Source organism: Xiphias gladius, chromosome 18, assembly GCF_016859285.1.
Source record: "Xiphias gladius isolate SHS-SW01 ecotype Sanya breed wild chromosome 18, ASM1685928v1, whole genome shotgun sequence".
NCBI classification, from domain to species: domain Eukaryota; kingdom Metazoa; phylum Chordata; class Actinopteri; order Istiophoriformes; family Xiphiidae; genus Xiphias; species Xiphias gladius.
In genome coordinates this window covers 26,759,996-26,784,105 of record NC_053417.1, presented here as the reverse complement: position 1 = coordinate 26,784,105, position 24,110 = coordinate 26,759,996, and the positions used below count along the sequence as shown (strand labels likewise).

At 46.0% G+C, this 24,110-nt stretch overlaps 1 protein-coding gene across 1 annotated transcript in view; it reads left to right on the top strand.

The window, feature by feature from the left end:
• xkr7 (XK, Kell blood group complex subunit-related family, member 7) overlaps positions 1–24,110 on the top strand; it is a 73,075-nt gene that overhangs the window by 37,779 nt on the left and 11,186 nt on the right. Inside the window, exon 2 of the mRNA XM_040153424.1 lies at positions 22,345–22,544. Within this exon, the coding sequence (XP_040009358.1) occupies positions 22,345–22,544 (200 nt within the window). The remainder of the gene's footprint in view (positions 1–22,344; positions 22,545–24,110) is intronic.

Genomic DNA, 24,110 nt, shown 5'->3' with positions numbered 1-24,110 from the left:
TGAATTATTTGGAGTTTTTCAATCAATAAGTACTTTTGGTATTTTTTTCTGATGTAAATTTGGTTTCCTGTAAAGTTAATTTCAGCATCTCTCTCTCTCTATCTCTCTCTTTCCCTTAGTCATCGTCTCTCTCGTTCTCTGATTACTTATTGTGTTTATTCATGCAAGAATACACACTCACACAAAAAGGTAACACACTTGCACCTACAAAAACATATTTACAGCATCCCATCCTGGCCTATTTATAATATGTACAACCCACGTACAAAGTCTAACCCTGGTCTATTCATGGTGTGTATTCCTCATTAGCGTCATTCAGAGTTATTATCATGATATGAATGGACTGGCAGCTGCAGCAGCGATAAAGACTCTTCTCAGCTCATTCACTCACCCGCGTGTGTTTTTGTGCCTGAGTTGGTTTGGGAGTGATCTCGGGGAGCATGGATGAGTTTGATGAGTTTTTGTGCTCAAGTGGGTGCATGGAGAGAAAAAGAAGGGAGAAAAAAGGTGAGGAAAATGTGTGTGTGAACGTGGAAAATAAAATCCTGCACGAGTGTAAAAAGAGGAAGGGAGAGAGGGAACAAGGCAGTGTTCGTGCACATGGTTCTCTCTGTTTCTCTCGCGTTCCTCCACATCTGTCTTTTTTCTTTCCCCGCTGTGTCATCTTCTCATGTTGTTTTCTTTACCTGTTTCTCCACATGATCCTCTTTCGTTCCTTTCGCCTCCCAAATTAGAAAATCCACCTCCTCCACCACCTCTTCGCTCAGAGGCTCCGCTCCGTCCTATAGACACGTGCCCCAATTCCCATCTTCCCTCCCTTCTTCCCCTCCCTCTCTTCGGTCCTGCCTCCATCCATCCTTTTTATCTGACTCTGTATTTCTTCGGAGAGAGAGCGAGAGCGTTTACCTCCAGCTGTGATCTGGCCAGATTTCAGCTGCGGCACAGACAGCCTCGTGGGTGTGAAGAAGCTGCGGCGTGGAAACTTTAATCAGGAAACGAAAAGGCTAAACACAAGGACGACGGGACAAAAAAATGCCCATTGTTCGTTCCAGTTGATGTTCACGTTTGAACTCTTCTTCTTTGGTCTTACAAGTCAATACCGGTTAAAGGATCATTCTATTTTTCATAACTTAAGTTTTATTTTCTAGTATTTGGCAAACATTTCTCTCAGTTATGATAAAACTGTACTTATCAAAGTACAGCTGACATCTGAGATCGTCACAACAGAGTCCCACTTGGCCAGAAATATGACAAAATATGTCCATCAATTTATCCAGATCGTCAACACTTTATTTGGGGATAAAACTCCCCCACCCCCTCAACCCTCCACTCTTTCCTTCAGACGCCTGCCCCGTTTCCCATCCGCCCTCTCTAAACTTACTAGCGATAACCCGGTAATTTACTACGTTTGTCTAAGGTCTCAGCAAGGAACTTGGTCAGTACAATGTTGCTGTGGCTGATATCAGTGTTGGCCAAGCCTCCGATCAGAATTATCCTTTAAAGCGAGACGAGAGAAAAAAAAAAAAAATAACACGGTCTTGCCGAAGGGGAAGTTGAATCCACAAGCGATGACACCCACTCATGCTCAATTCAACACGGGAGTTTTTACTGCTACGGCCTTGCTCGGTCCGCTGTGAGCAGTAGCCTGTGGCGGCTAACGTTTGGCTAATGACGCGTCAGGCACGGCCCTGTAACAGACATGACTGAGTCGGTTCGCTGACTTCCTCACCCGTGCTGCCGTTAGACCGGTTTAGCATTTTAGCTAAACGCCAAAAGCGTAATCACGGAATTGTCACTATTCAATAGTGCCCTTTAGGAACACAAAAGGAACCCGCCGAACGTGAGCATCGGTCCCGTTCATTCTGCTTTTTCAAACATGAGGGACTGTCTCCACCCACAATCCTTTGGGTATAAGGGTATTTTTCTGCAAACATTCAGAGAAACATGAGAAGCACCATTTCCGCATTCACTATGTTAGTTTAGCATGTTTGCATGTTAACATGTGCTAATAAGCATCAAACACAAAGTACAGCTGATGGAATGTTGTTAGTTTTTTTTTAATTCACGTATCTGGTCATATAACGAAGTACTGGGCAAATTACAATGTTGATCTGATGATGGTGCCAGATGAAAAGTTAAGGGGTCACCAAGGTTATTACAGTTCATCCTGACTGGAACGAGTACATCCGTCCCAAATTCCATGGCAACCCATCCAACAGTTGTCAACCTCATGGTGGCGCCAGAGAGGAGGTCAGGAGATCATCGAAGTCAATGAGAGTCGTTGGTATCTTTACCAATTAATCTCTTGACATGCACCGACCATCAAACTGTGAGCTATCGCAGCGATGCTGTTACCTTATAATCCACTTTGTCGGGTTTGAGGTCAGAGCTACGGCTCAGCCCAAGTTCACATCACTCGCGAGTTCCCTCTCCTGCACTTTTTACAGTCTACAGTCCTTGTTGTCCTTGTTGTCCTCATCTCTCCATTCACCGTGTCATCCACATTTAGCATTTAGCTCCTATGTCTCTTTGCCCATCCCGCTGCAAGCTGCCACATGAAGATGTAGAGGTAAACCATCTTCTCATTGATGTCTTTCTTCTTTGGTGCAGAAACACACCTGGATTTGTGTCACCTCTGGATTTTGGAGGTTGCGTAGAAACTCAACTTTAAATACGGTCTGACTGTCATCCAGTGTGTTGCTGTCTTTCAAGATGTCCTCTTTTGTGACTGTCAGGACTAAAAAAATCTTCGTGTTGGTGGAAATGGTCTTTATGTGTGATGGGTCTTTTCTTTTGTTGTTGTTTTGTTTTTTTTTGTTTGTTTGTAGATTTCTTAAAGTGTGTTCTCTACTTGAGGAGCCCCAACAAATAAACTTAGGGTCTAACTCTGCATCTTAGGTTTGCCTTTCCAGCACATCTAAAATTAGATCAACAATGGATGAAATCTTAACACGACTGTGTGATTTTTTTTTGTTTTTTGTTTTTTTTGTGGATGGACGCTGGAGGAGAAAAGAGGTCGATAAGTCGACCGATCCGTTACTGGTGCCCATCACTGGTGAGGCAGAACACACAGAATGTTCAACTGACTGTTCAGCTGACGCATAATTCTCAAACAGCGGCACTAACGTGAACAAACGTTAGGAACTGAAGCAGAACCACAAAGAGGAGATGAGCAGAGATAATCAGCGGGCTGTTAATGGTTTAATGACATCTTATATCTCCGGACCGTGTTTAGCGCCGGAGCTGTGTGAGCTGATTAGTGTGCGTCTGTGTGTGTGAACAGGATTTAACTGTAGAGAAATGTGTTTGTAAAGAGGTGGGTGTCATAAAGACATGAAACCGCGTTAGATCCAAAGATGTTTCTCTAACATGCAGTTAAACGTTTCATCTCAGTCAGCCATTGATGAGGCCGCTCTGCTTTTTTTTTTTTACGCTCTGTGAAGCAACCAGAACGCCTCCGCTAATCCTGGCTGAACATTTCAGGAGTTTGTTTCCAAAATGTTTGAAAGAAGCCGAAACACCTGCCCAAAAAGGAAAACTCCAAAAAAAGCTTATCGTGACACCACATTCGGTTATAAGTAGAGGATGAGCGTGAATTGTGATACTTCAGGTGCAAATCCAAGATATGATCCTGACTCTTGGTTTTTTGTTTTTTTTTTATTATTTCATTTCATTCTGAATCCACTGAATAACATGTTTTTACCTACCGGTCATCCCAACTTTCCAGGGTTAGGCTACGGCTGAGAGCGACGTGTAGGTGTAGGTCAGGACCAGCTGCACCTTGTGTGCACGCTGCATTAGTTGACAGCGGAAAACCTTCAGTGACTTTTCACTCGTCGTAGCGGGAGCGCCAGTTGTTAAGCATTCTTGACACATACACAGCATCGGTTTCTACACACGTTTGACCCTCAGCTTTCAAGTAAAATATAAAAACCTACGTTACAGCCAGTCAGGCCTCCGTCCTGAAAAGAAGATCTGTGTCTTTACTACACACGCACACACACACATGTGCTTTTAATTGCAAAATTTAAAAAAATCGCTGTCAAGTTTGTCGCATTACACAAACAGATGGAATAAACTGGCCTTGGCGGCAACGAGCCTCGAACAGCAGCAAAGCCACAAAAAGGGGACTTTTCATTGAGAATAAAAGTATTTGTCCTAAATGGCATTACAGTGAAATTTGAGAAAAAGAATGATAACGAGCTAATTTTTAACACAAGGTAAAAAGAAAAGGCAAAGAAAGTTTTCTGACATCTCCTGCCTTTTTATTTTCCCCTCCAAAGCCCAGACGCTGTAGGTTCAGGTTGGGCGATGAGGATTTATTCGAGGTGAATGTAAATGAGGAGCAGAACTCCAGGTTGGCTGAAATGTGGGTCAGTATCCATGGCGACTGTTTGACGGGGGGGGGGTAAAAAAGGACATTTTGCGATGCTTGAAGCATTATGTGCTGAACTGTGGGTGTGAGTCTCGTGTTCTGTGTGTTTGAGCATCTCTTGACTTCTGTAAATATCATGTCCGGATGCCGTAGGTGCGCGTGTACTGTACGCCGTGTAAATCCTACAGAGGTTTTTTCAGTGGTGCGTTGTGGTTTTATCTTGTCCCGCGTCTCTACCGGGGACTTATCTCCACTAAAAAGCTCATATAGTTTTATTTTTCATATTGATGGACAAAATGAAAATGTGCCCAGCAGAGTTTTTGAGACAGGAAATATGAATCCTGCTTGAGTACCACCGTGTATACTTATATATATTTAACACGTAATGCATCTGCTTTCGAACGGCCTCCCTCCCTCCGGTGGTGCCGAGCTCTTCAGAACGACGAATCCGCTGTTTCCTCCTCTTCACTCTCGTGTCTTTTACAGCCTCACTCACAACTGGTGCCGCTGTTTTTCAGGCTGCTTGCGTGATTGTTGCTGACGCCTGTTGTCGTGCCGCGGTGCGTTCGAGAGCTGTAGGAACGTAAACTTTCCCAAGAGCCCCCCCGGCGGAGGCTACCACATGCGCGTGGGCCCCCTCAGCGGGAACGCGTTTGCATGCTGCTGTTTACAGTCTTTGCTGTAGAGAATAACGATGTCTGAATGATTCCTGCCAGCACATGAAGGCCTGACCTTAGTGCTTAGGAAGCCTTGTCACAATCATAAAAAATGCTACTACAACATACACAGTGCATTCAATCAAAATGTTTCCATCGGGTTTCTCTTTAAATGCATCTGTTAATGCAAATTATAGCACGTAAGTGTGAGGGGACAGGGTTGCACTGCTCGACAGCAAAGCTCGGATCCTTCCTGACGTAAATCTAGTCACCAGAACAGTCAGCAGATTCCTCGGGGAAAATCTGATCCGAAAGTCTGAAATATGATCTATAGTCAATAAAGTAATCAATAAAATGTGAGCGTCGATCCCAAAACAACCACACAGAGACCAGTGCAGAGTTTACAGAGCTGTCTCTACCTGGGCGTGGTTAAACATCCCGGAGCATTTTTTGTTCGTTCGTTCGCTCGTGTTTTAATTTATTCAGGGAAGTTTCGCTGAGAGCCAAGCTCTCCTCTGCAGGGACGCGCTGACGCTCACGCAGTTGCACACACCCACATCTGGAAGCTGCCCAGTTCAACCATAGTCCGATCCGCTGGCCACTGAGCAGTCTGAGCAGTTGGGGTCAGGGCCTTGCTCCAGGGCACCACAGTGGCGGCAACGAAGGAGGGACGAGCCCCGACTTCTCACTTTCCCCGCCCAGATTCATCCTGCCAGTCTGGGGATGGCACTGGCGACGAGCCCGCTTCTGGATGTTCCAGATGGAGCCTACTGAGGGCTCTAGTTTATTTGTACACTGTAGTTTACTTTGAGTCAGTCCCACATACACCAAACGTGTCTTAATCCACCGCTGAAGGTCGTCCCCGACAAATGCGTCGTTAGCTCCCGTTTGAGTAACATTTCCTAAAAACGATTCATTTACTGATCCTGTTTAAAAAGTGAGATTTATGTATTTGTGACTTAATTTTCAAGATTGATGACTTCAGTAAGAAAGAATGGGCTCGTTGGTTTTGGTCTTTTCATTGGATCTGTGGAAATTAAACCGAGCACAATCATCGGTTCAGTTGCCTTCATGTCCGGCAGTTTATCCGAAACTTCGGTGTCCCCCCAGTCTCGTTCCGGCTTCCCCCTGGCTTTCCTGAAGCCGCTCCGATTGGCCCGAGGGGGATGCTGCGTTTGTTTACTCGTTACCGATTGGCCCGAGGGGTGCCCGCATCACTCGCAGGGGACGAAATGTTTACTCTGACACACAAACAAACATGGCAACCACGAAGCGTACACACGGTTCCTCTGATGCACAGCCGCTCCTTCTCTCTCTCTCTTCCTCTTCTTCCTCTTCTTCCTGGATTTCTACCCCTCGGTCTGTCGTTCAAACACACGGCTTAAAATAACACTTTACTCACTCTCTCACTCTCTCTCTCTACTAACACACACACACACACACAAACAGACACACGCAGCTCAGTTGAGTGGCTATGTGGGACAGCAGCTTGGGGATAGACAACTGATTCACTTTGAGTGGCACGTGGATATTTATAGCTGGTGTGTGTGTGTGTGTGTGTGTGTGTGTGTGTGAGAGACAGCAGGTGATGGGTGCTGACTTAATAGCGGCAGTCTGTCTTTACATCTTTGCATGTTCAAAAGACACTGTGCAGTGACGTGTGCGTGTGTCTTTACGCGAGACAGAGCGACAGCCAGGTGATCAGCGGTGAGCGAGCTCAAACATCTCTCCGTTTGCTTCCGTGGTACTTCATATCCCCGCGTAACCATGGTAGCGCTGTGATGGGAAAAGCTATATTGGAACCTCGAGACCTAGACACCACACTAGACGCCCTGCACGCACGCGCACACGCACACAGATGACGGATTTTGATTGGTTGAACAACCCAGCATTTTTGTTTCTTCTTCTGTCTCAACTGCTTCTGTGCGTCGCCCTCGGCAGACAAACCGCTCCAACCTGCAGTCGTACGATTTTCAACAGATCCACTGATGTTTTTAAAATCGACTAATTACTAACGAACTAAGTGAACTGAAAAAAGTTAAATTGCAGAATGCGCAGTGACCACCGCGGAAGAAAGTAGACACCGGTGCCAATGTGCCTGAAGCTGCAGTTCCTCTAATGGCCACTAGATGCTGCTCCAAGAGAACATAAGTATGTTGAAGTGAATAAAACCCCAAATTCTCCTAAAGATAGAAAATCAATAGTTTTTTATCAGTACATTATTATTACAAAAAAATGGTTGAAATTCGTGTTTTTACAGGTCATACATTTGAATCCCAGTGATCAGCTGCTTTGTAACGGTCCGTGGGGAGTCCACTGGTGTACAGGAGGAGCTCACTGGTAGAAGTTCATCGTCATAAAAGTGTTTTTCCCTCGACGCGTCTGGTGTGAAAAACACTTGGGACAGATGGGACAGATAACCTGCGTCTGAAAGTCAGTTGTTGGTGTGGTAGACAGTGCCCCCCCCCCCCCTCGGAGTCTGGTTCGCATCACTGTTCATTTCTGATTGATTCCAGACCCCTTCATTGCTGCCCGCGTCTCTGATTTATTCAGCAGTTCGTACTGCCGAACCGGTCAACCAATCGGAGCGTTGCAGGAAGGATTAAGAACGGGAACGTCCTCTTCCCGCAGAGCTAGCAAGCTGCATCCCTGAGGAATGGTGCACCCTGCTGGCCTAATGGTTAAGGCGCATACCACGGCGCCCACGGATCAATTTCCGACCGGGAGACCCTTCGCTGCAGGTCATACCCCACTCTCTCTTTCCCCACTTCTCCTGTCTGTATCTCCACTACCACTATCGAATGAAGGCAACAATGCCGCGCAATCAAAAGAAAAAAACAATCCATGGAAAACAGCGTCGAAACGGCCACAAAGATGGTGACGAGTACGGATGAGAAGCAGCTGCACAGGCTGTTGGAAGTCAACTTACAGAGGCAGCAACTCTTATTTCTTTGACTGAGAAACGTTAAGTTAACTGCTCCTAGCAAACTCTACCGAAAGCTTCCATGTTAACTCAAAATTATGTCGGCAAGACGTAATACGTCCCTCGCCACTGAGAGACAAAACAACCTCCGGGCCAAACAGAAAGCAGCCGACACGAACGAGATATCGGACTGAATGAATGAAGTGAAATGAAATGGAAATTTACTCTGCTGGTCAGGCAAGGCTCTGTCCCCCCACACAGCTGTGTCCACCTCAAACCAGTGAGAAAGACGACAGGCAAAATTCGACCGATATAACTGATTCCTCTGAGGAATCTCTTTTTTTGTCCCTTCTTGCCTGTTTTCGAATGATTAAAAGTCCTCATTATTCATTAAAAACAACATTTCTGTTTTATTTTAATGGCGTGGTTATAAGAATGAATGAATCAGCTCATCTGAATTTTGTGTGAGGTGCTGCTACACCTGTTGCATCAGAATATGAATGTGTGTGAATAAGGGCACTGTTGACGTTTCCGATGGCTGAAATATTCGCCAGAAGTTCTGCCATCGAAAAACTTCTACTGCAGCTGCAGCTTTCAGAATTTTTGTGTGTGTGTGTGTGTGTGTGTGTGTGTGTGTGTGTGTGTGTGTGTGTGTGTGTGTGTGTGCGTGCGTGGGCGTGCGTGTTTGTTTTGTTTTTGGAGAAAATGGGCCACAGAAAACTGGGATAGAGCCAAGAAAAATAGAATATAAATAAGATCAGAGAAAGCAAGAGTTTGACTGTAGGATCCTACACAACAGTTTCAGCATTAAGGCTTCGGTTGTGAAAGTCAAATGAGCATCGTGGCTTAAATCTTTTTTTAAGACTCGCTTTTAAAAAACAGCTTTTTATGTGAAGCCATTTGTCTTTCATGTGTCATTCCCCACCTTCTAATTTCCTGTTTTATCTTTTTAATTCTTTTTCGCACCCTTGTGAGATCAACTGAATTTTTTTACCATTCCTGCTCTTTTCATGTACGGCGGTTTGTACGAGGAGCAATTAGATAAATGCGATTTAAAAAGAAAAGGGACTGTTTTTGCAGCAGGTGTCGAACCCCTCAGCTCCGGCAGCGCTAACGTCCCGCTCTGCTCGGTGAGCCGCAGAGGAAGGCAGGACAAGCTGAACGGGGGCAGCAGTTGGTTCATACCGGGAAAGACTGCTGAAATGTTTTGGGATGACCATTGACTGCAGGGGGGCCGAGCAGAGAGTCAGCTTCCTACCGCGATTAAATGTTCTGAAAGTAACGACCTTCAAAATCTGCGGAGACACAGCGAGGGAGAGAGGGGAAGGGGAGGAGGGAAGCCTGAAAGAACGGTGGAGAAAGAGGAGGAAAGGAGGGAAGGACAAAGGCAAAGGAAAGATGGGAAGAGAAGAAAGAAAGAGACAGAATTAGAGGTGGAAGGAAGAAGGGAAGAAAGAAGGAAGCGAAGATGAAAGAAAGAAGAAAGATGCCTGATAAATAAGCCGATTAGTCATTTCATTTAACTCCATTCACTCAGCCTCACGTTGTGATGGTGTCAGACCATTTTAGTTTGGGAAAGGGGGATATTACTCTGTGTTATTATCCCCCAACCGATCAGGAACCACAGCGTCAGCCGGCGGGTCAACCCGTGCGGCGCAGGTATTGATTTACAGCTCGTCACGCGCGTAGATTTCTGCTGTCGCCTCCGCAACACTGCGAAGACACGATCGGGTCGTATCGTATCGTGGCTTATATTCCCCACGGTAACCGCGCTTGCCTTGTTAATAATCATAGGGAGGGTGGGGAGGGCCCTGGTGCTTCTTTACTGCACATGAGACCACTCCGTTCCTCGCAGTGGCCGTGTTTACGTTGTTACACTCACTGTGATGGAGAGCGGTGTCACGCCGAGCGGAAATGCTCTGCAGTGGGAATGGCTTTGCACGGACGCGTGCTACTGAAGAGGAGGTGACGACCGAGCCTTTGCTGGCGGCATGGCCTCCGCGGAGGACAGTGTCCTTCCACCCTGCTCAGTCAGTCCACCCCTTCTGTCCAGGACGAGGTATCTCAACAAACTGCTGGGTGGACTGACACGGTGACCAGAGGATGAATCCCTCCACGCTCCGGGGATCCCCTGGCTTCTCCGACATGACTTCACGACCGCTGGACGGATCGCCATGAAATTCGGTACCTGCATTCACGTCCTCCACATGACGAGCTGACTTCTCATCCAACCCCACCGTCGGGCTAGAACTTGAGCTGCGCCAACACTTAGCCCCGGCTGTATTCTGTCCTCAGTGTTAGCCGGCAAACGTTAGCATGCTACAACGCACAAGCAGCACCTCGGTCATTGTGAGCGACGTTGCAATGCTGGCGTCAGCACTGCGAGGCCTCACGGAGCTGCCGGCGTGGCCGTAGACACCGCCATCGGGAACCTGTGCAAAAAAAACCAAAACGCAAGTAGCCCATGCTGACCTGTCGCTGACCCCGCAACATCTCCACGGCCGCTGTAGCCTGAAGGTGCAGCTGAGGAGGTGCACACCAGCCAAACTTAAAAATCCAAATATCTCTGTGTCTGCCGTTTTGACCGTTCTCGTTTTCACCTGTCTCTCGCTGTTCCCCCAGATCAATGGCAGTGCCATACAGAATGGCCGGATTGCCCCTTTTAGCTTAATTTCGTTGTATTGATTGAAGTTCCACTGGGCGGGGGAATGTCAAGTAGCGTAACACCGGACCTATTTGAATCGCGTTCAGAGGTCTGGGATCTAGCGCTAAAAGGGAGATTGGAAAGAGGCAAAACAAAACAAAAACCAAAAAAAACAACCGAAGAGAAAGGGGAGAGATATAGAAACAGAATGAGTGAAAGGACAGGAAGACGGAGAGAGAAAAAAGGGAGAGAGACGGACGAACAAAAAAAGGAAACGTAGGATGAGGGAAAGTCACAGAGAAATAAGAATTTGACTCTCATCATCCATCTCTCTTTTACTGCCCCATTACCGTTTATTTCTCTGTGTAATAAATATCTTTCCCTCTCCGTCCACCCATCCATCCTCCTTTCTCTCTCTCTCTCTCTCGCTCTCTCGCTCTGATCGTTCCATAAACAGTGATTGATCAGCGCAGGCAGCAGCTCACCGATCATCTCCTCCTCCATTCCTCTTTTCTTCTCTCCCTTCATTACCTTTTCTTTACGCCATGAATCTCCTCTCCTCTCTGCCCCTCCTCTCCCTTCTGCTCCTCGTCACCTCTTTTCCCTTCCTTCCCTTTGCTTTCCTCCTCCTTTGTGTTCACTCTCTCGTTTCCCCCCTTCCTTTCCTTTTCCTTTATTTCCTTTCATTACCTTTCTCCTTTTCATGCCCATCCTACTTTCTCTCTCTCTCCTCACTCTTTCTTTCCTTTTGTCCCTTTTCCTCCTCTTCTTTATTATATCACCTCCTCTCCCACCCTCCGCTCTCCTTCTCCCTCTTGTTTCTTTCCTCCTCATTAACCTCTTTCGATTACTTTTCCTCACAACCTGTATATCTCCCTCCGCTCCCGTTTCCTCTTCTCCTCCTCCTCGTTTTCTCCTTGAAGTCGTTACGCAGCAGAACCACGGCTCTGAATCCTGCAACTCCTGAATGACGGATGCATGAGAGGGAAACAGAGAGAGAGAGAGAGAGCGAGAGCGAGCAGGGGACAGATAAAAGATCAAACTTGAGCCCTTGAGTTAAGTGATAACATCACCCGCTTCACACACACACACACACACATTTCCCAATTAAACACTTCAGTGCTCGGCGTGATCTTATCTCGTCGGGAGCTTGGCGGCTTTGGCAGCGGCGATCAATGCTCATTCACCTCTGTTGTACGCGAGCGCACACACGTGCAGACGAGCACACAAACACGCGCGCATGCAGAAAACACGCCACAAACATCATGTCCTCTCTTGCTGTGTCACTTTCTCTCAATCGCTCTTTCACTTTTTTCCTCCTTCTCGTTTTCTCCGTCTCCGTTTGCATTTTCCATCTTTCAGCTCTGCTCATTTTCTCTTTTCCCTCCCTCCCTCATCCACACACACGATCCCCCTCTTTTACTCTCGCTCTACCTCTTCCTTTTCTTTTTTTCGGCTCGGTTCGTCTTCTCCTCTCTCTGTTTTTCTTCTTGTTTCCCCCCCTTTCCTCCCCTCACACTCTCCCATAATCTCACATCCTCCAGGTCTCTGTGCTGGTTTTCTCAGTGTGGCAGTCTAAGTAGGTCGGTGTTGACAGCTGAGCTCTACGCAGACAGAGAGGAGACATTATTTCTGCTCTGTGTGGGCTTCCATACAAACACTCACTCACTGTTTGTGGCTCAACCTCACTGCACTCTGCAGACTCAGTGTACAGATCTATGGCCGGATATAATTCCCCCGGAAACCAGAATAGCCTGGGGACTGGGTGTCAGGTCAGCAGGTCTTGAAATCTACGCAGAGTTTTTCTGGGACCCAACAGGGCTTAACTTGGGCTCTGCGGGTCCACATTAGCAACAGGTTCTGACCAGCTCATATTAAGAGAGAGATCCCACCTCCGTAAACAACTGGGGCTGGAAAAGTCTACGTTATTCCCCATTCCTCTTAAAAAGAGAGACTGAACAGAAATGTGTCTATAATACGTCTATAACATGTCTTAGAACAGTCAGGTGACCACATGAACACCGGAACAGGTTTTTTTCTTGCCGTAACCCTTGCTCCTGCTCATATTGGCCAATGAAAGGGTCCTTTTCCAATGCGATTCCAATGCAGCTGATGGGGGACAAAAACCTACAGTCCACATTTTGTGCAAAAATGTATTCAGAAGTGTATCTTAGGCTTGTACGAGGCGTCAGCGCTCTGGCTGAATCAAATCAAGTGAGGTACCTCCCAACGTTAGTCCGAAGCTCATTATGAAGGGAGGCCTTAGTGGCCAGTATGAACAGGAGGGATGATCGCAGCAAGCCAAACCTGTTCCAGTGTTTGCAGGGGCAGACGGACTCGAAAAAAACCCAACGTTTCCTAGCGTTTGCCGCCGATCCCACCTAAATAATCAAGACTCTGCCAGCAAAACCCCTGAGTAAGAACTTTAATTATTGTCCTGTTTACACAGGGCACCCATGCAAAACCGACTGAGCTGCTCCCCTTTGGACCACCCTGGCCGACTGTTAGAATGAGCCGTTTCTCCAGTCAAAAGCTGCCACGCTCTCCGCAGCACTTGATTTCTCCCAAAATGAGTTTAGCGCTTTTTATACTCAAAAACGATACAACGTATGTGCATATCTTTGTGCCCATCGTGGCCCCAGAAAAAATAGTAGACATGAATAAATATCCCTGCTGCGTAGAGAAACATTAGACTACGACAACAACAACATTTAAAAGTCACGGTTTTTCGGAGCGGCTTCAACAACGACGAGCCGGACAGAGGAACCTTTTTTCCATTTCAGAATAGTTAGTCCAACGTGGGTAACATTTTACATGGATGCGGCCTTTACAATCAAAAGACAGTTCATACGTACCTGTGTGGATACGGAAAAAGTATAATGAGTTGTATTCAAGCGCCAGTTTCCGTGCTCTACGTGTGACTGCGTGTGTGTTCATTTTTCTCCATGTATTTACGTGTATGTATGGGATTATAGTTCGCTGTGTGTGTGTGTCCCTGGATGTAATGAGTCTGTGTGTTTTAGGTTTTTTTTTTTGCTTGTGTGTATGCAGTGTACATAAATGTCTGCTGGTGTGTCTGTGCGTGTGTGTGTGTGCGTGTGTGTGTGTGTGTGTGCGTGCTTGTGTGTGTGTGTGTGTGTGTGTGTGCGTGTGTGTGTGTGTGTGTGTGTGTGTGTGTGTGTGTGTGTGCGCGTGTGTGTGTGTGTGTGTGTGCGTGTGCGTGTGTGTGTGTGCGTGTGTGTGTGTGTGTGTGCGTGTGTGTGTGTGTGTGTGCGTGTGTGTGTGTGTGTGTGTGTGCGTGTGCGTGTGTGTGTGTGTGTGCGCGTGTGCGTGCTGGAGAGCGGAGCAGGGCCCAGGGCTGTCCTGTGTGTATTCAATGTGTTTAATTTTGAGCTTTTTGACAGCTGCATTATTCACAGACTAGCAGGAGGCTGACTGTTCTAACCTCCATCCACCCACTGCAGGGGGCTTTTCATCTCTGCTTGGGGGGAGAGGAAACCGATCGTGCTCTGACATGATGCTGGCACAGCAATACACTGTGTGCGTTCGTGGCTCCATACCGCCGCTGCGTTTTTTAGAATATTCACCGGTTGTGTAACAGTTTGCAGGTAAAAACGAACCGTCCGTAAATCACCGAGTACGCAGCTGCAGGCACATCCCAATCCCGCTAATTAAGACGTTGTAGATCGCCTCATTACCCCTGCCAAGGAGGTTATGAATTCACCCGTGTCTTTCTTTATTGGTTTGTTTGTTTATTTGTCAGCAGGATTACGCAAAAACCGCTGAAGCAATTTGCACCAAACTCGGTGGGGGGATGGGGCCACGGCCAGGGTGGATGGTGTGGATTACTTTCCTTAATATTGCGAGATTGGGCATTTTTCGACATTTGCGTCAATATTTGGCATCGGCGGAGGTACGCGCTCCACTTAACGCCATTCTGGTTTGTTTTGTGCCTTGTTAAATTCCTTTGTTGCAATGCTTGGCACTTGATGTGTTACAGTATGTGCACAAGAGAGCCTAAGTGAAACCTAAATGAATATAAACCATTTTTCTTGTTCCACTTTGCTGTTAATTGACAGCAGAAATATCCATGTACTGTATCTCTACAGATCATTAGCTCTGGTGCTCCGCGCTAACTTTTCAACATATAGCACAACTCACTACAAGTCTGTGTCCCTAAACCATATTATTTGCTGACCCTTACAAGTTCTCTCACCAAACACATTATTAGGAACACCTCTGCAACTGCTTATTCATGTAATTATCCGATCAGCCAATCATGTGGCAGCGGTGCAGTGAATAAAATCCTGCTTATCTGGGTCAGGGGCTTCAGTTATTGTTCACATTAACCATCCTAATGGGGATAAAATGTGACCTCGGCGACTTTAACCGTGGCGGCATTGTCGGTGCCAGACCGGCTGGTTTGAGTGTTTTCTGAAACTGCTGATCTCCTGGGATTTTCACACGCAACGGTCTCAGAGCGGTGTGAAAAACAAACACCATTCAGTGAGCGGGCAGTTCTGTGGACGGAAATGCCTCGTTGATGAGAGAGGTCAGGGGCGAATGGCCAGACCGGTTGGAGTTGACAGAAAGGCTACGGTAACCTTTGCACAATAAGTCAACAGTCCAGGCTGGTGGTGGTGGTGGTGTAATGGTGTGGGGAATGTTTTCTTGCCACATTTTGGGCCCCTTATTATCAACCAGTTATTGTTTGAATGCCACAGCCTGTCTGAGTATTGTTGCTGACCATGTGCCTCCCTTTATGGCCACAATTTAACATCTTCCACTGGCTACTTCCAGTAGGATAACTCACCATGACAATGGGTTCAGTGGACTTAATCGGCCTCCCAGTAACCAGATCTGAGTCCAGTGGAACACTTTTGGGATTTGGTAGAACGGGAGATTCGTAGCGTGACTGTGCAGCTGACAAATCAGGAAAAATTATGTGATGCAATTGCGTCAACGTGGACCAGAAGCTCGGAGGAAAGTTTCCCACATCTTGTAGAATCCAGGCCACGAAGACCTGAGGCCGTTTGAGAGCAAAGGGTGGTCCTACCCAGTAATAGCCTGGTGTTCCTAATAAAGCGCTTGCTGAGTGTATACACTCTATACTGTATAGACCCACTGCAAAGGGTTTTAGGGATTAAATAAATCTTTAATGTATGACTCTAAAGTACGACAGAGGAACAATAAAAACTCTGACTTACATTTTATTTTTTGCTATAATGGAGTTCTTTGAGGGGAAATCCAGACTCCAGGCTGCAAAAAGAGATTTTTGGCCTGTATGGTTGAGGTTTTCAACACACTTAAAAATCGTAGTAGATCACAATATCTGTGACAGTGTCACAGCACAAAGCAGTAGTTGTTTATATGGCTGGTAACATGATGAAACGCTACATGTGACGTACTTAACATCACCATGCTAACCTCCGGTCGTTGTTAACACGCTGACTGCAGGCAGGTTAACATACTAGCCTCGGTATGGGAGGGCCCCTGACGTCAACATGCTTTGAGTGTGCAAATGCTAGCATCCGAAAATCTAGCTCGGGCGTGGCTGAGCAGAAGCACTGCCGAGACTGATGGAATACACCGTAGATTAAAACAAAAAAAAGATGAGCCGGCGTCGGACTGAGTCTCACACGCTGATACTGACATGTCCTAAAATGGCCACCGTACAGAGCTACAGATGTTCAATGTAAAAATTTGTTCAGTATGTTTTTTTTAAACCCTCTCGATTTAACAGCCAGTGGTAAAGTCCTCATACCTCAACAACGAAACACGGTGATAGGATGAGCACTGTCAAGTTTGGTTTGGTTAATGCCACTAAAACTACTTGGTTAAGTTTAGGGAAAGATTTGCTTTCACGGCTCCAAGAAACCAAGGTTCATGCCATGAGGCGGAATGGGAAGAGCGACGTCTCGTGTCAAGACTCCGCTCTAACCTTCCCCATTAGAGGTGGTATTGGAGAAGTAAGGGCCGCACCGGCATCGACACAGGTCCGAGAGGCATTTGCAGCTAGATTTACGTTTTACGTGCTGCAGCTGGGCAGCGCGAGCAAGGCGCGTGTCCACAGTGCGGACAGTCTGCCTGTGACAGAACAAAGACGTTACTGCTTCGTGCGGATATGGTCTGAAATGAACTGATTCTGACTGGCTGAATGGGAAGAGGCGCCGCATCTGCCTCATCATTTACTTAGTGCGGCTCGAACAGGATGTAGCCCGAAGGAGGTAATCTGTTTGCATGTAATAGAAAGTTACAAAACTTGACTGTAACTTCGGCTCAGCAGCCTGAACATGGCGCCGTGTAACCCGGAGTGAGCTGCTGGTCTGAGGCCACATTTTGAAGGCACGAAGTCCGACGAAAATGTCACATCCTCCGTTCGGCTCGGAGCGTGGCCAAAAGCGCCGCAGCATTTATTCATATGTTTCTTAGCCATTGCTAAACAGCTTCCAACCACTGTGACTCAACCAATCAGAAAAAAAAGACCCAGCGCTTTCTGTTTCATAAGAGACATTTGATCATCGAGAGTACACGCACACACACACACACACACACACACACACACACACAGAGGCAATAAATGCCACTGATTGCTGGCATGGTAATGGGCAGGTTGAGAGTCTCTTTAGACAAGTGATGAAGGTCCTGTTCACAGCTGAAAGATTTGCAGGATATATAGAAATTTGCTGTGTGTGTCTGTGTGTGTGTGTGTGTGTGTGTGTGTGTGTGTGTGTGTGTGTGTGTGTGTGTGTGTGTGTGTGTGTGTGTGTACCTGTGTGTCAAGCTAGCACACATCAGCAGCTCGTTAAAAGCCTGGCACTAGTACCAATTTATCGGCGTGGTGACTGACGAGGGGGCGGGTTAGAAACCCAATCAAGCCTTTGATCAACTGCAGGGACGAGTTATTAATAAACAGTTGTTTCCCCTCTTTCTCCCTCTCTCTCTCTCTCTCTCTCTCTGTTTCTTTCCTGTGCTCTCCTTTCTCTGGTCGAGGAGGTGGATTCCCGTTGACGGGCTGACTGTCACTGTGTTGTCACTGTGGATGGACAAGGTGTAGAGTTATGATATCGGAAACAATACAGACACGTCATTAGTCTCGTAGGCAACAGATATAAAATGAATCATTGGAACATGATTAAGTGATTTAAGATAACGACCTCCTGCTTCCAACTGTCCACTTCTATTATCATCATAGTTATTACTGGTCCCCTTTGTTTTTCCAGGTAAACAAATCATTCATTACAACTGACTCTAATCTTTGTTTCCTGACCTTTGTTTATTGCATCTCACTGCGACCCGGATGCGCGTCTGCTAATCAATTTCCAGTCAATGAGCCGTAAGGATGGGAAATTTGTGGCCTGTGAATTGATGTCCTAGCACAATAGTTGTTACTGCTAATGATCGTAATTACAAAAATGGAAATGCTCACAGGACATCATTCAAGCCCGAGCCTCGGACAGAGCGATATACACTGCACGGCCGAAAACTATGAGGATGCTTGAACTGTCCGGCTATGGGTGATAGTTCTATTACCGATACTACCATAACCACTGCTATTGCTACAGCTGCCGCCGTGTGATTTTATCTATTTATTTCCACCCTAACGCCACAGCTTCTGCGCTGCCAATACTTTTAGGGATTTGAAGTCCTGTGATCTCAACACAAATCCGACCAGCCCCTGCATTATTTGTCCTCGAACCCCCCCAACAAGCCAATTTTCCCCTTTTCCTGCCGTCTCCGTCTTCCCAGTAGAACTTAGTTCAAAGTTTTGTTTCGCTCACAACTGTTACCCAGTCAGACCTCATTTAGGACTCCGCCCTAAAACTGAACCACCCCAACCATTTGATTTTTAGAGCTTGCTGGAAGCTTTAGCAGGCCCGGGAGTGAACATCCCCTGACAGACCAAATTCAGGGCAATAACGTTCCCAATCGACATTGAACAGTGTACTACTCCACAGACAGCTAGTTCGTTGACCAAACCAGTCACATTTAAAATGCAGCTGTATGCACGATTCCTGTTACTGGAACCATTCATAAATGAATCAGGGAGTTTTACAGACATTTTATTTTTTCTCCCACTGACTTCACTGCATTTATTTCTGTAAAATGACACCAAAAGGGAACAAACCGCACCTTTCTTTTTCTGAAATAACGCCGAAAATTGTTTCATGTTGTGGACACCATAAACACAGCAGTTTTCACGGCATCCTGATGGGACTGAAGAGCTGCTTCTGCTCCCGGTGGCTTCAGTTAAATTACGAATCTCTGCCTCGGTCTGGTTTGTTATGCCGATCAGTGTGTTTCCCCCCCTGACCCGTAATATTCATTTAAAAGGTATTTAAATGAAGTGTGTGTAACTGTTTAATATTTTCTGTGTGTGAGTCTCTCTCCTTGGGTTCATTCTTGGTTCACCATCAGACTTGGCAGCAATTCTCTAAGAGTCCACACACACACACACACACACGCACGCACGCACAAGTTCTTTTCAAAAACGCTCAGGGTCTCCGCGGTCCAACTGTGGCCTTGTAGATAGTAGAGTTTTTGGCGGAGAGGAGAGGAGAGGAAAGGAGAGGAGAGGAGGATAAAGAAGAGTATAAAGCATACAGGGGACCAAAAGGAGTGATGGAGATAGGAGCAGAGTCGAGGAGGAGAGGATTCATAGATTTGATAGATTGGAAGCTCGAGGCAGAGAGAACGCCTGAGGGAAGAACAAAATAAATTGGATGGAGAGACAGAGAGTGAGAGAGAGAGCAAAGAGAGAGAGAGAGACAATTGCTGCATGAAATTGGATTGAGAAAGAAACAAAATGAGAGATAACAAGCAAAGGAGAGGATGAAGAAAATGAGAGAGAGAGGAAGAAAAGATAAAAGATAAATTGATTGAGAAAGAGAATAAGTTACCCTGAAAAGGGTAGAGGGTGAAAGAGGTGTGAACAAGCAAGGAAGGTGAGAAGTGAGAGGCAGGAAAGAGAAAGAGAAAACAGATAAATAGGGAAATATACCAGCACAAGTCTGGAAAGAAGGATAAAGGAATAATACACATTCTTCATGTGACCTTTAATAACTAATAGCAAAAAGCTAAATTAAGATTTAGACAATGGCTGCAGACAATTTTGAAGGAAAACAAAAAAGAAATGATGAGGGACAGAACTGGTTACAGGACAGGAGTCAGCCACAGCCACGCTAGCAGCTCTGTGAGGCTGGGACACAGTGGTGCATTGAGCTAAATGCTAACATGCAGGTGTTTAGCTGATATAATGTTTACCATGTAAACAGCTGCAGCTGAGGCTGTTGCTAATGTCTTGAACCTTGCAGGTATTTCACCATAAACCAAAGTACTGGACAAAGTCAGGTTTTGACCTGACTATGGCGCTAGATGAAAAATGGGGAGATCACCAAAGGTATTTACCGTTCAAGCTTAGGGGGACGCGTATGAGGAACAACCGACCCACCGGGCCCGAAACGGCGGAAGAGGTCAGGACGAACGAAGAAGATTTAGACACAGAAATTAAACTGAAAGGAGATAAGAGAGCGGGAGACAAAAACAGAGATGGATAAACAGAGACTTACAGAGGCGGAGATGGAAAGAGAGAGACAGAGAGACATAGGGATTGAATGGAGGAGTGCCGGCAAGTGCTTGGCCAGCAAATTATTTGCAGAGCTACGGATTTCCAGGCTGCCTTGTTGGCCTTGCTGTCTGCCTGTCACTCGGTGTGTGTGTGTGTGTGTGTGTGTGTGTGTACGTGCACGTGAGACAAATGTCATGTGTGTCAGTGTGTTATAGGTGTGTAGAAATGTTTTGCGTTGCGTCTGTGCGTCCACATACACATGTGAATCCGAGCTTGTCTTTGTTTTGCAGCCTTTAAAATCGTGATATATGCTGACGTTTGTGTGGTTGTGTGTGTGTGTCCGTGTGTGTGTGTGTGTGTGTGTGTGTGTGTGTGTGTGTGTGTGTGTGTGTGCGTGTGTGTGTGTGTGTGTGTGTGTGTGTTTTTATGCATACACTGCTGGGTTATTTTTACCCCTCTATTTAAAATCTGCTTTGGGATGCAGAAGCGCAGGAAGCGTCGTCTCACTTTTCCTCCAGGGAGCTTCATTTCTCCTCCACAACTCATCTGTCCCGCTGTACTACTACTACTGTCTGCCGTCCTCCTCTCCCATGATGCATCAGACACAATTCAGCCACGTTTTTTTTTTTTTCATCCGTCTAAGGCAGCGCTTCACAACCACTTTAACCCCATTTTTTAGAGGCCTGAGGAGGTGAAGGTATTAGACAAGAATATCCCTTTGTTCATTACTGTTATGGGGTCCCAGCACCCGGGCCGGGAACCACTAGTCTAAGGTAAGAGATGTGCAGAAACGCTTGCATTTGAAACACCAGTCATGTAAATGATGCCGTATTTAGCCAGAGGCATTTGTTATCATTAATTAGTTATACAAGGAAATACTTAGTTGGTGCCTTTATTTCTCAATATACAGCATATTATCATGTTTAGTGTAAAACACCCTCTTGTTTTCTATCAAACTCGACTTTGTGACTGCGGTGTCAGGTGAAAATGAAATCTCCAACTAGCAGGAAGTGTGTTCTGTGATCGTGTGTCACAGAACAATCCTGCCCCTCCTTTTCCCCGCATCAATATTTGTCCTAAGCTTTGAAAACGGGGCTCCTCGCCAGCATGCGCCAGATGACCCGCTGCAATCCTGCGTCACCGACACCAAAAGACACACCAAAACAAAAGTGCATCGGAGTTGAACAGTGACGGGCGAGGGCAAAGACGCTTCCCTGGAGAAACACGCAACACTCGGGTGTGTTTCTCCTGCCGGGAGAACATCATGGCGAGGGGGTCGCATTTTTTACCCTGTTGTGTCCTTCTGTCTGTTTGGTGTTTACATCAGTTGGGTTTCTGAAAAGGAGATTGCTTCTCTCAAATATACAAGCAAAGCTTTCTTCAGCATCACTGATGCACCTGCGCTGCCTTAATTATACCCAAAAACCTCAGCGTGAGCAAAAACCTCCCTAATTGTTATGTTATGCCTTTTCACTGTTAAATAAATGATCGCTCCCTGTATGCATACTGTTTTTAAGAGGTGTGCTCACTGCCTAGAACTGCTAGAAATCTGAAAGCTGCTACTGCAAAATGAGAGAGAGTCCAAACCTGCAGAATGAAAAAAATGTCAGTCCTACAAAATTATATGCTGTGTTGTAAAATCAGCATCATCAGACATTTTCAAGTTTGTCGTTCACCACAGGAAAAACTCTCTTTTTCTTTAAGGTGTAGCCACAGGCTTAGTGGTTCTTTAAAAGGGTCAGTTCACCCAAATCAGTTTTGATTATAGTTTTGTTTCATCTGCTTATCTGAGATTCCTGCTCTGGATTATCCAGGGCGGCCAGGGCGCTGTTGGACACTGTTGCAAGACATCACCATTCAAATCTCATACGTCATATTCTTTTGCATTCCGGATGTTGACGCCTGTGACTGATGACCACGATGTTGGTTTTTTTTGAAGACACACGGTTTCCTGGGGTTACAGCCAGTGGCTTTTCAGTTTGGTCACCTGTTGCCTGTTTTCATCATTTTGGGATTAGGTACATTTAATGTGATGGTTGTTGTGAGGTTTTGTTTTTTTTTGCCTGAAGATGGGATCGATCAAAATTTTGCACAGCAACGATGAGCAGGAATGATCAACGAATGATAAAGGGACACGCAGCACTACTCTGAACCCATCTCTCTGTCTCTGGCCCTCAGGTATATCCACGCCCTCTACCTGGGCGCCCAGAGCCGATGGCACAGCGACGGGCCCCACCGCCACTTCAACTGGCGGCTGATGTTTGAGAGCGCTGACATCACCATGCTCCGCCTCCTGGAGGCCTTCCTCAAGTCGGCACCGCAGCTCGTCCTCCAGCTGAGCATCATGATCCACGGGAACGCCGTCCTCCCCCTGCAAGGTGAGAGGGATGCCGCTCTTCCTTCACGGGGAAAGTTGTGGCACATCGGAGAAAGCGGGTTTAACGTTTGATCGACGGTTGCCTTGTTTCTCATCTGAACTGATGAAATTGAAGGATAATTCTGTTAGTTGAAAGCTGGGTTTCCCTTTCATAGTTTTGATCGTCATTTCCTTCGATTTATTGAAACATTGTACTCTCCAAGTTAACTGCTCACGCTTGGGACGCAGCGCCATCGCTACGAGGGGGGTAAAAATAAGTGCACTTTAATTTAAGTTTGACGCATTCAGTGTCAGTATATTAAAGTAAAAATACTACATTACGAGTAACAGTCCTGCATTCAAAATCCCGCTTAAGTAAAAGTACAGAAGTATTATCAGCAAAATGTGCTTTAAGTATCATAAGTAAGAGGACTTGTCCCCTGTGACTGAAATATGATCCTGACATTGTTAGATTGTTAAATACTCTCGCATCATTTTACTGTTGTAGCTGCAGAGCTAGTTTAAAGTACTTTAAACGGTATATGGTTCAGTGGTTTAGGTCAGGGCTCGCTTTTTTTTGTCAACCATTGTATCAAATAAAACCACGTGGGATGTTTAGAGGGGATATGTTTCTTTGGTGGATCTGCTACCAACTCACAGACAACTGAAACACGACAAGTAGACACAACTGCACGGTGATCTCGTGAAAAGGTCACGAGACAAAAAGCTTGGAAACCGCTGGTTTAATCTTTAGCACTGTGTTAGTGGAGTAAAAAGTATAACATCTCCCCGTGCAATGTAGCGGAGCAGAAGTAGAAAGTAGCACAAAGTGGTTTTGCTGTACTTTGGTATACCTCTTCTTAGTTAGTTCCTTTCCACCACTGCTGAAAAATCAGCAGCAATCCCTCAACTCAGAGGCAAACATGTGAAACTACAGGGGTCAAAATTTGAGTCAGGAAATCTGTAAACTGTGACTGCCCCTCTTTCTTGACCCTTCAGATATATATATATTTTTTAGGTGATGTTACTGAGATTCAGGGTCTAAACATTAAAGTTTGTGAGCGCGATGTTATTTACTACTGATGAAAATAAGACCCAAGTTGGAACAAATTGAAATGATCCTTTAAGAAAACTGTTCGCTGTCACCTCAAATCTTACTGGAGTTATTGGAATTTTATTGGATTTTATCAGCTGTCACTTCTAATTGTTACAGAGACTTCAGCAGAGAGAGAGAGAGAGAGAGAGAGAGAGAGAGAGAGAGAGAGTGTGTGTGTGTGTGTGTGTGTGTGTGTGTGTGTGTGTGTGTGTGTGTGTGTGTGTGTGTGTGTGTGTGTTTTGTTTTATTAATCAAAAGCCCATCTGCCTCTTGTAAGTGGTGTATGAATAAAGCATAAACTCTCCTACTGATATCCTGCCCTGAACACACACACACGCACACACACACACACACACACACACATCCTTGTTTTACTGTATTCGCTGGGACCCGTCATTGACATGAATTCCCTAGCCCCTAACCTTAACCATCACAAATGATCACCTCAACCCTAATCTAAACCTGACTCTAACCTGAACCCTAAAGCCAAGT